Below are 14,855 nucleotides of genomic sequence, written 5' to 3'. Positions count from 1 at the left end.
AATATTTAGGATTATAGGCATGAGCCATTGGTGTGTGGTTCCTGTTCTTTTCTCTTGCTTTTAGGTGTTTTTTTAAGATATGTTTTTGTACTTTCACCTGAGCTGTTCTCAGACTGAAATTCTCTTAACTTCCTTGCTTGCCTGTCTTGTTTTTGAGATAGAGTCCTACTAACTTGTACAGGGACTAGCTTTGAACCACAGTCTTCTTGTCTCCATCTTCCAAGAGATACAGGTCTGAGCCAGCATATCCAGTCTAGTAAGTTTTTGATGTTTCAGTTCATTTAGGAAGAAGTAGTGATTACAGTTGTTTTCTCATTTTTTCTTTTTACCAGTGTCTTACTTATTCTGCAGAGCTCTGTCATAAAATTATAATAGAGATGTGGGTTGGAAAACTGATATTTAGGGTTATCAATGGCAAAAGGATGGAATTCCAAGTGAAAATGATTGGGTGACAAATTGCTTGTTTCCACTAGGCTTGGGCAACTTCCTTTGTGTGTGTGGGTTTGACTGTTACAGGTATAAATTAAGGATACATAATATTCCTAGCTTAGTTTGTACAGTTGTAATATTAGAATGCTGTTGCAATTAATACTGTTATAAAACAGAATTTTCATCAATGAAAATGGAAGAAGCTTGTATTTGAATCCGTGCCCAAAATAAATAGAATAAAAAAACCTCCCCAAGGGGGCTGGGAAGGTGGTTCAGAGGTAGAGCGCTTGCCTTGCATGCATGAGGCCCTGGGTTCAATTCCTCAGCACCACATAAGCAAAAAGAAAAAAGCCAGACGTGGCACTGTGGCTCAAGTGGTAGAGCACTAGCCTTGAGCTGAAGAGTTGAGGGACAGCGCCCAGGCCCAGAGTTCAGGCCCCATGACCAGATATACACACACACCACACACAAAAACAAAAAACAAAACCCCCCCCAAACAAAAAAACCTGAGTTTCAGATCTAAGGGAATTTGCTGTCTTTGGATGGAGCAACTACTTTAAAGAAATTACTTCCCAGCCCCCAAATTTCAAGGATAATCATTAAAGATTTGTTGAGCATTTACAATGAAAGTTACAAAATAAATTTAAGTGGTTTATTAGTTTCTTGGTTGTGGAACAGATTACCACTGGACTGGTGACTTAGAATAACAGAAGTATGTTCTTTCCCAGTTCTAGGAGCCAGAAATCCAAAGTCAGTTTCACTAGGCAGACATTAAGGTAGGACCACATTCCCTCCAGACTCTTCTGATGGCTTTTGGCCTTTTCCCCTCTGGCTTCATTACTTTAGTCTTTGCCTGTGTTTTTATTCTCTCTAGCTCTCTGTCTGTCTGTCTGTCTGTCTGTCTGATTCTCCATTTGTTTTCCATCTCCATCTCAGTATCTTTTTTTAAGTACTGTGGTTTGAACTCAGGACCCTGCATTTGCTAGGCAAACAAGCATTCAGATACACGAGCCACACATCCAGCATTCCATCTCAATTTTCTTAATTTGACCTGCAGATATCTCAGCCTCCTTTTTTTTTTTTTACCATAAAAGGCAATATTTTTCAGGTTCTAGGATGCGAAACATCTGTAGGATTTATTATTTAAATTATGATGCGCCCAGTGGCCCACAGAGTCCCATCCCTATATCCTCCAAGTCTCAACATCAGTTTAAGTTTAAAATCTCACCCAAATACCATTGGCCCAAGAAAGGAGCTGTTGACTTATGCCTGTAATCCTAGCCACTTTAGAGGCTGAGAGTAGAAGCCAAAGCATATACATGAAGCTTCTTCTTAACTAATAACTTGATGTAGCTAGGATAGCTATTAGCTATTTGCTCTGCTATCTGTGAGAGACAGAGATCAGGAAGATCTGAGTTCTAGGCCAGTGTGGGCAGAAAATTTTGCAAGACTTCATCTCAATGAAAGAATCTGGACATGACACCATGTACCTGTCATATCAGCTATGGAGGGAAATGAAAAATAGGAGGATCACAGTCCAAGCATACATCCAGGCCAAAGAGTGAGACACCTATTTCAGAAATAACCAGTATATTTGGGTGTTGGTAGCACATGCCTGTAATCCTAGCTACTCAGGAGGCTGAAATCGAAGGATCATAATTTGAAGCCAGCCTAGGGAGAAAAGTCCATGAAACTCTTATCTCTAGTTAACTGCTATAAAGTTCAAAGTGGAGCTATGGCTCAATGGGTAGAGCACTAGCCTTGAGCAAAAAAGGTCAAGGACAGTGTCCAGGCTCTGAATTCAAGCCCCAGGACAGGAGTGTGCGTGTACACAAACACACACACACACACACACACACGCACGCACGCACACACGCGCGCGCGTGCGTGCGCACGAGCACACACACACACAAACCAGTAGCCCAGGCTCTGAATTCAAGCCCCAGGACAGGAGTGCGTGTACACACACACACACACACACACACACACACGAATTCACGCCCCAGGACAGGAATGCGTGTACACACACACACACACACACCAGTACATAAAAGGCTAGAGGCAGTGGTAACTGTCTAGCAAGTTCACACACACACACACACACACACACACACACACACACACACACACACACACACACACTAACCAGTACATAAAAGGCTGGAGGCAGTGGTAACTGTCTAGCAAGTTCACACACACACACACACACACACACACACACACACACACACTCACACACTAACCAGTACATAAAAGGCTAGAGGCAGTGGTAACTGTCTAGCAAGTTCACACACACACACACACACACACACACACACACACACACACACACACACACACACACTAACCAGTACATAAAAGGCTAGAGGCAGTGGTAACTGTCTAGCAAGTTGAAAGCCTTGATGAGTTCAAGCCCCAATCTTGTTCCCCAACAAAAAACGTTCCAAATCTCATCACCTAAATCAGATGTAAGTCTGGGAATATGGCTTAGTGGTAGAGTGCTTGCCTAGCACGTATAAAGTCCTGGGTTCAATTCCACAATACCACATAAATAGAAAAAGCTGAAAATGGCACTGTGGCTCAAGTGGTAGAATGCTAGCCTTGAGCAAAAGAAGCTCAGGGACAGTGTTTAGGCCCTGAGTTCAAGTCCCAGGAGTGGCAAAAAAAAAAAAAAAAAGGAATAACAAATCAAATATAAGACTTTAGAAATGATCCATTCTGTTGAAAAATGCTTTTCTAGGTGTGTGAAATTAGAAAATGAGTTATTTGCTTTCATAATATACTGATATAACAGATCAGTATAATATACTGATATAACAGATCAGTATTCTCATTTTAAAGGAGAAAAATATCAAAAGAAGAAAGCAAAATCAAAATTACAAGAAGAAAACAAAACTACAACAACTTTGAAATATAGCAGGGTAAACTCATTAGATTTTTGGCTTGGGAATAACCTTCTGCAATCTTGAGTCTTCATTCTCTGGGTAACTAGCTCTCCTCTGTTTCTGTGGCTCTTGCTGTGGTGTCTGTGCTTGAACAGCTTGCTTCTACATCTTTAGCTCTGGCCTTGAGATCATCCTTCCTTATTCTTGAAGGATAATCTACATTTGTAGCTAAGTACTTTTATCAGCCTGTTTCTTGTGTGTAGAAAACTAGAAGTCTGGTACCAAATCATCATCCTGTTTCTGTCTCTTTGAATCCAAACTTGTATTTCTGCTGGCTAAAGAATTTGTGTCTTTTGTGACTCATGGCAATCTACTCTATTAGAAAAGAGAACCTTGATAGATCTTTCCTGGGTAACCCCTTCTTTTTTGTTGGCTTCTGCTGAGGTCATTGAGGAGATCCATGAATCACATGCTTCACCTCCTACTTCAGTGCTAGCCATACTCTTGCCCTTCTCTATAGTGCATGCTCTCCTAATAGAAATTCAATTAACTGTGATGTATTTTGCAATTTAAATAGGCTGAGCATTTCTCCGATTATTAAGCTCAGAGAGACTGATTCATTTTCACATAATTACCTTAAAGAGAAGGAAGGAGGGAAGCATGACAAAAAACAGAAAAGGCCAATGCTCCTGCTTGGTGCCAAGATAAATAGGAGCCTGGGAGGCAGATGGAATGATTCTTCTAACACAGAGATAATGGGCTCTTTGCCTGTTTTGGTTATAGTGAAACTATTTTTTCTTTGATTGTAAATTATTAAAAGTTTCTTCAAGCCGGGTTCTGATGGCTCACGCCTGTAATCCTAGCCACTTTGAAGGCACAGATCTGAAGATTACAGTTTGAAGCCAGCAGGAAAGTCTATGAGACATTTATCTCTAGTTAGCCACCAGAAAATTGGAAGTGGCTCAAACTGGCTCAAAGTGGTAGAGCACTAGCCTTGAGCAAAAGATCCCAAGGACAATGCCCAGGCTCCAAATTCAAGCTCCATGATCATCAAAAACTAAATGAATAAACAAACACACAAATAAATTAAAAGCTCCTTCAAATCAGTGCTAAAGGACAATGACAGTGATAACACCTGTTAACTCTAATATAGCTTATTGTCACATAATTTACAGGTTTCTCCACCAACTAAAGGAAGAAAATTCTGAGTTTATTAATAAATTGTGGACTGATATTCAGCAGAAATTAGCAACACAGTCACAAGTAACAACTCCTCCAGGATCTCCATCATCAAGGGAACCAAGAGGTTTGTTTGTTACCTCTGCATTATTTCTAGTAATTTGCTTTAATTAGGTTCTTTCTTGAACACTGTAATTTTTAAAGAAATGTCTTTTAAATTTTGACATTCTTATGTAGGCTAATTGACTAATATTCTGATGGATCTGTTAGTTGAAATACTGTTTAAAGAAAGTCTGTTTACTCGAGGTGTGTTGCAATGTGCTTCCTTTCAGCTGCTCTGAATGCTACTAGTGCCGTCAAGAGAATCCAAAGCAGGCTTCAGCCCGAGGAATCTACTGAGACTGTAGGCTCAAGCATTGTGGTGGGACAGGTGCTGAACTCAAGGAAGCAAAAACAGCTGCTAAATAAAGGTTCCACCCCTCCTTTATAAAGATGAATTATTAAACATGTGCATTGATATAGCTGCCTTAATCTCTAAAATCTTTTTCCCTACTCCTTACTAATTCAGTTGGATATAATTAGAGTTTACCAAAGCTTGGCTACAAAATCTTTCCTAATCATACATAACTTAGAAAAGAAAGTTATAGTATATTCATTGCAGATAGTATAGACCTCTTAAACTATGCAGATGTTTATGCTAAAATGATGGTAACTTCTATAATGACTTTTTATAAATGATGAATAATGATTTTTTTCTAGTAATTTTATAGTTGTTATTTGTACTGATCTTTTTTTTAATTTAATTTATTATTTATTTATTTATTTATTTTTTGCCGGTCATGGGGCCTAAACTCTGGGCCTAGGCACTGTCCCTCACTCTTCAGCTCAAGGCTAGGACTCTACTCCTTGAGCCATAGCGCCATTTCTGGCTTTTTCTGTTTATGTGGTGCTGAGGAATCAAACCCAGGGCCTCATGCATGCAAAGCAAGCACTCTACCACTGAGCCACCTTCCCAGCCCCATTTGTACTGATCTTGAAATAAAACTATTTCTGTCGTTTGTAGTGAAAAGAAAACCAGATCTGCATACTCCTAAGCAAAAGGAAAACATGTTATCAGCTAGCACAACCTCTGCAGACATACCAGGTAGCAACAGTGCCAGCCTGGATATCCTTAAACACATGATACATGAAGTGGAACATGAAATGGAAGAATATGAGCGGTGGACAGGACGTGAGGTCAAGGGACTTCAGAGTGGTCAGGGTCTCACAGGCTTCACTTTGTCGCTGGTGAGCTCTCTCTGTCGCCTAGTTCGATACCTTAAAGAGGTAAGAGTGGGATGTTATGCAAATCGCTTCAGTCAGAAATATTGTGTGTAGTGAAGTTCCTCTTATATAATTTATTGCATCCTCAAAATCAAATTTAAATAGCTAAAAAAAATATTTTTGATCACATACAGTAAAAGTCAATAGTTTCCTGCTACCACCAGTAGATACATGCTTAGATAATGATATTTGTAGGAGCCTTTAGCAAATTATAATTAGTAAGGCAAATCTGCTATAAATAGATTCGTATCTTGTGATAACACTAAGTACTACTGATTGGCAGTTACAGATTAACACTATTGCCTATTGCTTTCCCCTTTATTCCCATGTTAGTTCAATTTGGAGAGTGATATTGCCTAAATCTGTACACTTGGTAGGTATGAAAATTCTTCATGGTTTCTATATGACTGGTAATTTGTATGTGGTTTCATTATCTAAGTGGGTAGTGTCTTACTGTTGTGGAAATAATTTATCAAACAAACCAGAATTGTTTCTTTGCTTCTAAATAATAATGGTTTTTTTATAATTCTGTAGAGTTAAGGGTTTGTTGGGTATTTTATCTTTAAAAAAATTTATTAGTTTACTTATTATGAACTTGAATCTTTTTTTTTGGTCGGTTATGGGGCTTGAACTCTGGGCCTGGGCACTGTCTCAGAACTCTTCAACTCAAGGAGAGTTCTACCATTTGAGCCACAGCACCACTGCCATGAACTTGAATCTTAAATAAATATCACAAAATGTTTTAATAAGTACTGTTTGAAAATATAATTAGTTACTGATTATGATGTTTAATAAGATGTTTTGTACTGTCGTATTTGTGAAAATCCTCATCCCTTCGACCCTTAAGTCAGTAATCTTCAGGAGTGTACTTCTGGTGCTTGGGAAGTATTACAGGATTGGAAGCATGTACTGTCCAAAGCTAAACCATTAATGGATGCAATCAACATGATTCAATGTTAATTTTTAAAATTATATTTTAGCAAAATTGGTGCTATATACCATAGCATGAAATTCAAAGATGTATAGAATGAAAAACCTCATGCCTTTTTTGTGGTTCTGGAATCTGAACTCAGTCCTTGTGTTTGCTAGACCGGTACCCTACCACTCAAGCCAGGCCTTCAGCCCTGATTTTTGCTGATTATTTTGGAAATAGTGTCTAGCTCACTTTTCTGTCCAAGATTACTGGCAGAAGCCACTGGCACCTACAAAAATCTAATTCTTATCTTTTCTTTTAATATATATTTTTATTGTAAAGATACTGTACAGAGGGGGTTACATTTACATGAGCAAGGTAATGAGTCCATTTCCTATCGAGCGTTGTTAGCCCCTCCTTCTAATTCTTATCTTTAACTTCCATCCAACCTGTTTTCTTCCTTATAGCCTGCCATCATTACTTCATACCAGTATGTCCTAGAGATGGTCTATGAATATTCAAAAATATGTATATTATGAAAAATTTAGTTATTTAATTCTACATACCATTTTGCTTATTGTTAAGAAGGAAAGAAGATAAAACAACACATTAAATTAAGTTTAATAAACATTCTTATAAAAATTTTCAAGTTTCATTGCTATCATATAATGAAAGCTTCTTTGTAATTATCTTGTTTTCCATGTTGAAGTAAAAACCTTTAGTTTTCAATATGTGATGCTTTTGGGTGGGAATTTTTGTTTTGTCAGTCAATCCGTCTTTCTGTCTGTCTGCCTACCTACCTACCTACGTATGTATGTAATTATTTTTTAGAGTGAGCTTCAATTACGTAAAGAAGTAGAGACAAGGCAGCAACTAGAACAAATATTAGGAGATCATCGAGAGCTCATTGATGCTCTGACTGCTGAAATTCTTCTTCTTAGAGAAGAAAATTCTACCACACAGGTACTTAGATGCTCTTCCAAATTTTTCCATGTTTGGTTTTATAAAGGATCTTTACACATGTATAGGATTCTCATTGAGTTGCCTTTGTTTCTATGTTGATGTGATTACTTAACAACCTCATTATCATCATCATCAGTGTAGGTGTTTTTGAACATTTACATCAGAAGTACTATAGTAAAAGCTATGAATAGTTTATAGGATAAGAAATACACTATGTAGTGGAAAAGATAGATCTATATCTAAATAATAACTTCCAGTATCCTGGTAGTTTCTTCAAAGTATGAGCATTAAGGTCAGTTTTCAATTCAGCCTTCCTTCGGTTACATCAGATGCTATTTGTAGTTTGTGTACAGTATCTTTATTTGCTTTACCACTAGACTGATTACTCATTTATTTTTTATGGTTCTTGGGACTGAACCCAGGGCCTCACAAAATTTAAGAAAACAACTGTACCCTGAGCCAAACCACCAGCCTCTAACTGCTGTTTTGAAAAAATAATACTTAGACAATAGCTCTTCTTGATAATCTAAGGCTTTCATGTTCTTTAATGGCCGGACGCCAGTGGCTCATGCCTATAATCCTAGCTACTGAGGAAGCTGAGATCCTGAGGATCACGGTTCAAAGCCAACCCAGACAGAAAAGTCCGTGAGACTCTTATTTCCAATTAACCACCAGAAAACCGGAAGTGGTGCTGTGGCTCAAGTGGTAGAGCACTCGCCTTTAGCTGAAGAGTGCAGGGATAGCACCCAAGCCCAGAGTTCAAGCCCCATAACCAACCAAAAAAAAAAAATTCTTCTTTTATGTACATTTGATATGTTTTTGGATAATGCTATCATTACTTTTACTAATTATGTTATACTCATTACTGAGAATTTGTGCTGTGTGACTGCAGATAAAGTTTTATTTATCTTTTTGTTCTTATGGGCCATTACTAATTTACATAAGCCATAAAGACTAGAAGAACTGCTAGACAAATTGTGTTGTATGAATGGACATATATAGTCCACATGCCACTAAGTCTAACACTCTAAAGTGAATAAGTTCATGTTTTTAATATAAACAGAATTGTGTACCAGTATTGTCATATTAGTCTAGAAAAGTTTCATTATCCTGAGGGAAATTCTGTAGTCATGAGGAGCACTGTGTGTTTTCCCCTGAAAAATCAATGTCCTTTCTGTCTCAGTGGACTTAGCTAATTTGGATGGTTTATAGAGATGGAATTATATAATGTGTCGTCCTCTGTGTCTAACTTTTTTCATTTAACGTATAATTTTAAGTTGATACATAGTATATAATATTTCAGTATTTCCTTTGTATGACTTAGTAATATTCCATTTTTCATGTGTATGCCACATTTTATTTATCTGTTCATCAGTTAATAAATATTTGAGTTATTTCCAAATGTTGCTACTGTGAACATTCATGTACATTTTGTTGTTGTTGTTTTTTGTTTTTGCCAGTCCTGGGGCTTGAACTCTGGGCCTGGGCATGTCCCTGAGCTTCTTTTGCTCAAGGGTTTTTCTGTATATGTGGTACTGAGGAACCGAGACGAGGGCTTCATGCATGTGAGGCAAGCACTCTACCACTAAGCTACATTCCCTGCCCTCATGTACATTTTTTAAGGAACGTGTTTTCAATTCTTCTAGGATGATAGAAAGTTTTTTAAAGTATTTAAAAGGTTCAACAAATCTTTAATATCTTTGTGTATGTGTGTACATGCACACGCGTGCTTGCGCCAGTTCCAGTACTGGGACCTGAACTCAGAGCATTTTACTCTTGCTTGGCTTTTTTAGTGCAGTGCTGGCACTGTACCACTTGAGCCATACCTCCACTTCCTCAACAAATCTTTTTTTTTCTGGTCCTGGGTCTTGAACTCAGAGCCTGGGCATGGTCTCTGAGCCTCTTTGTGCTCAAAGCTTGAGCCACAGTACCATTTCTGGCTTTTTCTGAATATTTTATTGGAGATAAGAGTCTCATAGACTTTTCTTCCTGGGCTGGCTTTGAACTGTTTTCCTGATCTCAGCCTCCTATGTAGCTAGGATTATAGGAGTGAGCCACTGGTGCCTAGCTCCTGAACAAATCTTTATTGAGCACCTTCTTTGGGCATAGCCTTGTTCTAAATGTAGGAAATAGTAATGAACAAATACAGAAATCTTTACCCTATGGATATTACATTGTAAATAAATTCTAAAAATAAAAAAGTGAAGTGTATGGAAATTAAGCAGCGATATGTACTTGGAAGAAAAATAAAGCAAATCGCAGACATAAGAAATAGCTACAGTGGGTTGGATACAGTTTTGAATGAGATGGGTTGCACCAGTCTGAGAGGATGACATTTGAACAAAGGTTTGGAAGGGTTGAGGCAATGAACAGGTAGCTGAGAGCACAGCAGTCTAGAGAAAAAGTAGACCAGAGATCTTGAGGAGATTAACTATGAGCTCAAAGTTGCCAAGCATCAGTGTGGTGGGAGTAGAGTGTGAGAAGGAGAGGACAGTTGGAGACAAGATCAGTACACATAGATCAGACACTGTTGTCCTTCATTTTGCCAAAATGTTCTTAGTGTCTCATGATACTCCAAGGCCAAAAGAAATACCAGTAGTTTCATTTACTAAGTTGTTCAGTCCAAACAACTGTGGAATATGTATGCCTTTTAAGCATTGCACAACTTTCAAAACCTAGAGTCTTATTGGGCACTATTACTCTTATTTCCTGTTCTACATTGCTTTTCATCCAGAACTTTTTTTTTTTTTTAATTTAATTTAATTTTATTTGAGAACATACTGTACAGAGGGGTTACAATTACATGGGCAGGATAATGCATACATTTCTTACCAAGCATTGCAGCCTCCTCCTTTGTTTACCCTTCACCTCCCTTCCCAGCCTCCCCCCTCCCCCCCACCCAATCATACCCCCCCTCCCCCCCCCCCTCCGACATTGTAAAGCTGGTTTTGACATGACATTTTGTACTTCTCATTGTTGCAACAGGTCCACCTGAATCCTTAAACGACTTGTTTGTCCCCGTCTCCTCCACATGTTATACTGACATCAAATATAGTGAAAGCGGGGGTTACACTGTGGGGGAGGGACATACAAAGCAACAAAGAAATAATCTTATAAATGCGCCAGAACTTTTTTTTTTAACATAGCAACTGCTAAAAACCCAGCTGAGAGAAGATTTGATATTATCAAAAGGAATGTAATATAATCTTCATACTGAAACTGTGAGCCATGGCCTGCTAATAGTTCCCTATTATCTGATAGTATTGAACTTCTGTGTGTCTCTTGAAAATTTTGTGCCTTGAGTTCCTCAGCATTAAGGTTTGGCTAGAAGAGGTGGCCAAACACTGGAGCAGAGCATTAAATAGATAAGATTGTTGTAGTAACTTAGATGGGACCTTGAAGCTTGCTCTAGATTAGAAGCAGGAAAAATTGAATAGTCTCAATAAAGTCTCAGAAGGCCAACCAAATGCATTGGCTATAGGGGAAAGGAAAAGAAAGGAGAGGAAAATGGCTAACAAGCCTGATTTCAAAATTTTAGACTAAATAAAAAAATAAACTTGGTGTTTATGAGGTAGAACATATCTTAGGAGATTTTGGTTTGAAAAGATTGTGGGAGATTTTGGTTTTGTATATCTTAGATTGAGACATCTATGAAAACATATGAAATATGTATATGCTTAGACTAGTTATTGTCAGCAATTCTTATGCAATTTATACAGTTCTCCATTCTTTCCTTTTTCCTGCCATCTTCTCTGCTTCTAAAAACCATCTGTTATACCAATAGTTAACTTAAGACTTGAATTATATGGTGGTAATCAAACCTGTTGCTTTCAGATGACCTACTTACATCTACAGTGTTGAAAAGATTAAGAACAAAATAAATTCACCTAAACATCTGGGTAATTCAGTTGACTTTTAAATGTAAGAATGGGATTCCAAATGTAAATCAGTTGTGAAATCTTCTGTGAATGAGTTTTTAAATAAAAGAAAATCTTATGTAACATTAAAATTTGAGATATATACATTTATATATGAGAAATATATACACATATATAAATACAGTTACCATATACATGTAAAACACAAAGTTGTAGTTATGTTGTATATAGGACTTTGCTTTTATTTTTTCTTTAGTATTGTTTTATAAACATTACTGTAAATCTGTATAGCATTTGTGTTTAGTTTAGCTTAATGTCTGAGGAATAGTCTATTGTTTCCTCTACCTGATATATCTGTTTCTTGGGGTAGCTTAAACGTCAGTTGAAATGATCTCTATGAAGAGGTTTTGTAAATTGGAAATGATAAAAAAAAAGGTCCTTTGTTGTTTTTCTTGTTTTAAATAGGATATTTATTAATTATATTTATTAATTGCTAATTAATTGTATTTATTTAATTATATTAATTACTTATATTTATTAACTACTAATTAATTATATTTATTAATTACTAATATTTATTAATTACTCATTTACTTAACCATCTCTCTGTTATATGATTGTTAGAGTTTTTCTAATTGTGAATAGAGTTATTTAGAATTTGAATGGAAGTCTCAAATTTGTTTTCTATGTGATGCCTTAGTGTTCATTATGCTAACAATGTTATTTCTTTTCCTCTTTAGGCAAGACTTCAGCAGTACATGGTCACAACAGATGAGCAGCTTATATCACTCACACATGCCATTAAGAATTGTCCTGTGATTAATAACTCTAGACAAGAAAGTCAAGTAACAGAAAGAGGAGCCACGAGTAGAATGATTATAGAAAATTCAGGTAGGCTGTCATTAAACTACTCAGCAGCCTTAGAGTAGCAACAGGCAAGCAAACTCAACCTATAGCTCCTAAACTTAAATCGAGTTATTAGCTGTTTATGTACATACTGTAGTATCACTAACACAAGAGTCATTACTTTTCTAGCTGGTAGTTATTTAATGCTTTCTCCATATCACATGATTTTTTTTTTTTTTTTTTTGTTGGTCATGGGTCTTGAACTCTGGGCCTGGGTGCTGTCCCTCAGCTCTTCAGCTCAAGGCGAGCGCTCTACCACTTGAGCTACAGCGCCACTTCCAGTTTTCTGGTGGTTTATTGGAGATAGGAGTCTCACGGTCTCTCCTGCCCGGGCTGGCTTTGAACCGTGATCCTCAGATCTCAGCCTCCTGAGTAGCTAGGATTACAGGCGTGAGCCACCAGCGCCCGGCCTATCACATGATTTTTAAGTCTTATATGTAATCATCATACTAGTCATATAAGGTAGGAATTATTGTTGCTCCAATTTTTCAGATAAAGAAAATGAGGCTTAGAAAGAGATGGTAACTTAGCAGTTACAGAGGTAGACTGTAGAAAAAGTTGATACCTAGGTCAGGACTTGGGTGTACCAGATGAATCATGATGCCCCAGAGTCAGGATGAGAGAGATAGTATTAGAAAAAACAATCCTGAGTTTTAGAAATTCATAATTTTTATTCAGATATAGTAAGGTTTTGAAATCTTTTCTTTTGTGTTCCTTCATGTGCAATGGACTGAATAGGACATTTGAGCCTTTTCACTTTTTTTGTGTGTACTGGTCTTGGGACTTGAACTCAGGGCCTGGACATTGTCCCTGAGTTTTTGTACTCAAGGCTAGCACTGTACCACTTTGAGCCACAGCTCCATTTCTGGCTTTCTGGTAGTTAATTGGAGATAAGAATCTCATAGACTGGAATGGAACTGAGATTCTCAGATCTCAGCCTCCTCGATAGCCAGGATTACAGGCATGAACCACCATTATCCAGCTACTTTTTCACTTCTAAGTAATTTTTTTGATAAGTGTATAAAGTCTTTTATGTATTTAGGATTGATAGGATTGATTATAAAAAATGGCAGATCCAAATTCAGTTTGCATGAGGTATTTGTATTAGTGAGTACAGATCTCTGCCTGCTGGTTGAGTCTTACTATTAATATCTAGTGAAGGAGTACATGCTTTATCATCATCTGAGTTAAGCTTCATTACTGAAAGCTTTTAGCTATCCAAAAGTGAAAAAGGCTGGAAGTAAAGTTGCTGCTAATTCTTTTCATTGCCTATGGGAAAAGAAAGATTTGTATAAGTGAAACCAGGTTAGTATCTTTCTGAGTCTCAGCTCTTGGATCTCTTAAAGGAATATGGATTGTGACTGTAGTTTGACAGGGCATGGACTTGTAAAAATACCACAGTTTGTAATGAGCCTTGGTTATGGCAGTCAGTATGTAAATATGGCCTATTTTTTTTTTTTTTTTTTTTGCCGTTTTGTTACTTGTTACAACTATTAGAAAGCTATCAGGGCAAATAATGCAAAACTAAAATGGCAATTAATTTTAGGAGTTCTTTCTTTGTGGCCTCTGTGCTTTTCTGAAACATATCAACTTATTCCCAGCACTCACCCACTCCTGCTTGTGAATTACTGGTAAAGGAAGATACAGCCCAGAAAGTGCATTTTTACCCAGATACATTGAAGAATAACTATCTGAAATGTACTCACAGTTCTTTTTAGTTCCTTATATACTAATACCCTCTATCTTCTTCAGAGTGTCCTGTCAGTGCCAGTGCCTCTGTGCCATTGATATTCAGAATGGAAGAAGGAGCTGAGCTACCACAGGAAGAGTTACCTGTTAAACTGTCTCAAGTCCCAAATGCCCCAGGTAGTATAAACCTGGCCAATAATTTGCCAACCCATATTTATGAGCCAGCTGTGTTGTTAACACCACCCAGGCAGAAGACCAGCTCAGAATTCTCTCCTCTGCAGGATGGTAAGCAGGATTCTTCTACAGTTGTGTGGAAGTTTTTTTCAAGCTTCATTTATGTATTGTATTTTGCTGAGTTACCTGAAAAACAACTGAAAAAGATATTACTTACTACACACAATCTTGCAGCTGAAGGAAGAATTTTCAGGATGCTTTTCTTTGTGAGTCAGTTTTTTTAAAATATTTATTTTTTATTGTGAAAATACTGTACAGAGGGGTTACAATTACATGGGCAAGATAATGAGTACATTTCTTATCAAGCATTGTAGCCTTCTCCTTTGTTTCCCCTTCCCATCCCTTCCCATCCTCCCCCCGCCCTACCCAACCCTCCCTGCTCCCCTCTCCTCCTCCCCCCCCCCCCCACCAAAGTTGTAAAGTTCCTTTTCGACATAACGACTTGTACATCTCATT

The 14,855-nt window shown here is 37.5% G+C and overlaps 1 protein-coding gene across 3 annotated transcripts in view; it reads left to right on the top strand.

The window, feature by feature from the left end:
* The window catches only part of Spice1 (spindle and centriole associated protein 1), a 50,769-nt gene that overhangs the window by 22,090 nt on the left and 13,824 nt on the right, over nucleotides 1–14,855 (top strand). For 2 of the 3 annotated variants that reach the window (XM_042676921.1, XM_042676922.1), the window contains exons 8-14: nucleotides 1,158–1,205; nucleotides 4,490–4,620; nucleotides 4,826–4,963; nucleotides 5,557–5,819; nucleotides 7,561–7,692; nucleotides 12,311–12,461; nucleotides 14,229–14,450. In XM_042676921.1, the coding sequence (XP_042532855.1) occupies nucleotides 1,158–1,205; nucleotides 4,490–4,620; nucleotides 4,826–4,963; nucleotides 5,557–5,819; nucleotides 7,561–7,692; nucleotides 12,311–12,461; nucleotides 14,229–14,450 (1,085 nt within the window). The remainder of the gene's footprint in view (nucleotides 1–1,157; nucleotides 1,206–4,489; nucleotides 4,621–4,825; nucleotides 4,964–5,556; nucleotides 5,820–7,560; nucleotides 7,693–12,310; nucleotides 12,462–14,228; nucleotides 14,451–14,855) is intronic. The other variant, XM_042676923.1, reaches the window with a different exon arrangement.

This window comes from Dipodomys spectabilis, unplaced genomic scaffold (genome assembly GCF_019054845.1).
Source record: "Dipodomys spectabilis isolate Male_0828 unplaced genomic scaffold, ASM1905484v1 ptg000032l, whole genome shotgun sequence".
Taxonomy (NCBI): Eukaryota; Metazoa; Chordata; class Mammalia; order Rodentia; family Heteromyidae; genus Dipodomys; species Dipodomys spectabilis.
This window is presented reverse-complemented; position numbering and strand designations above follow the sequence as displayed.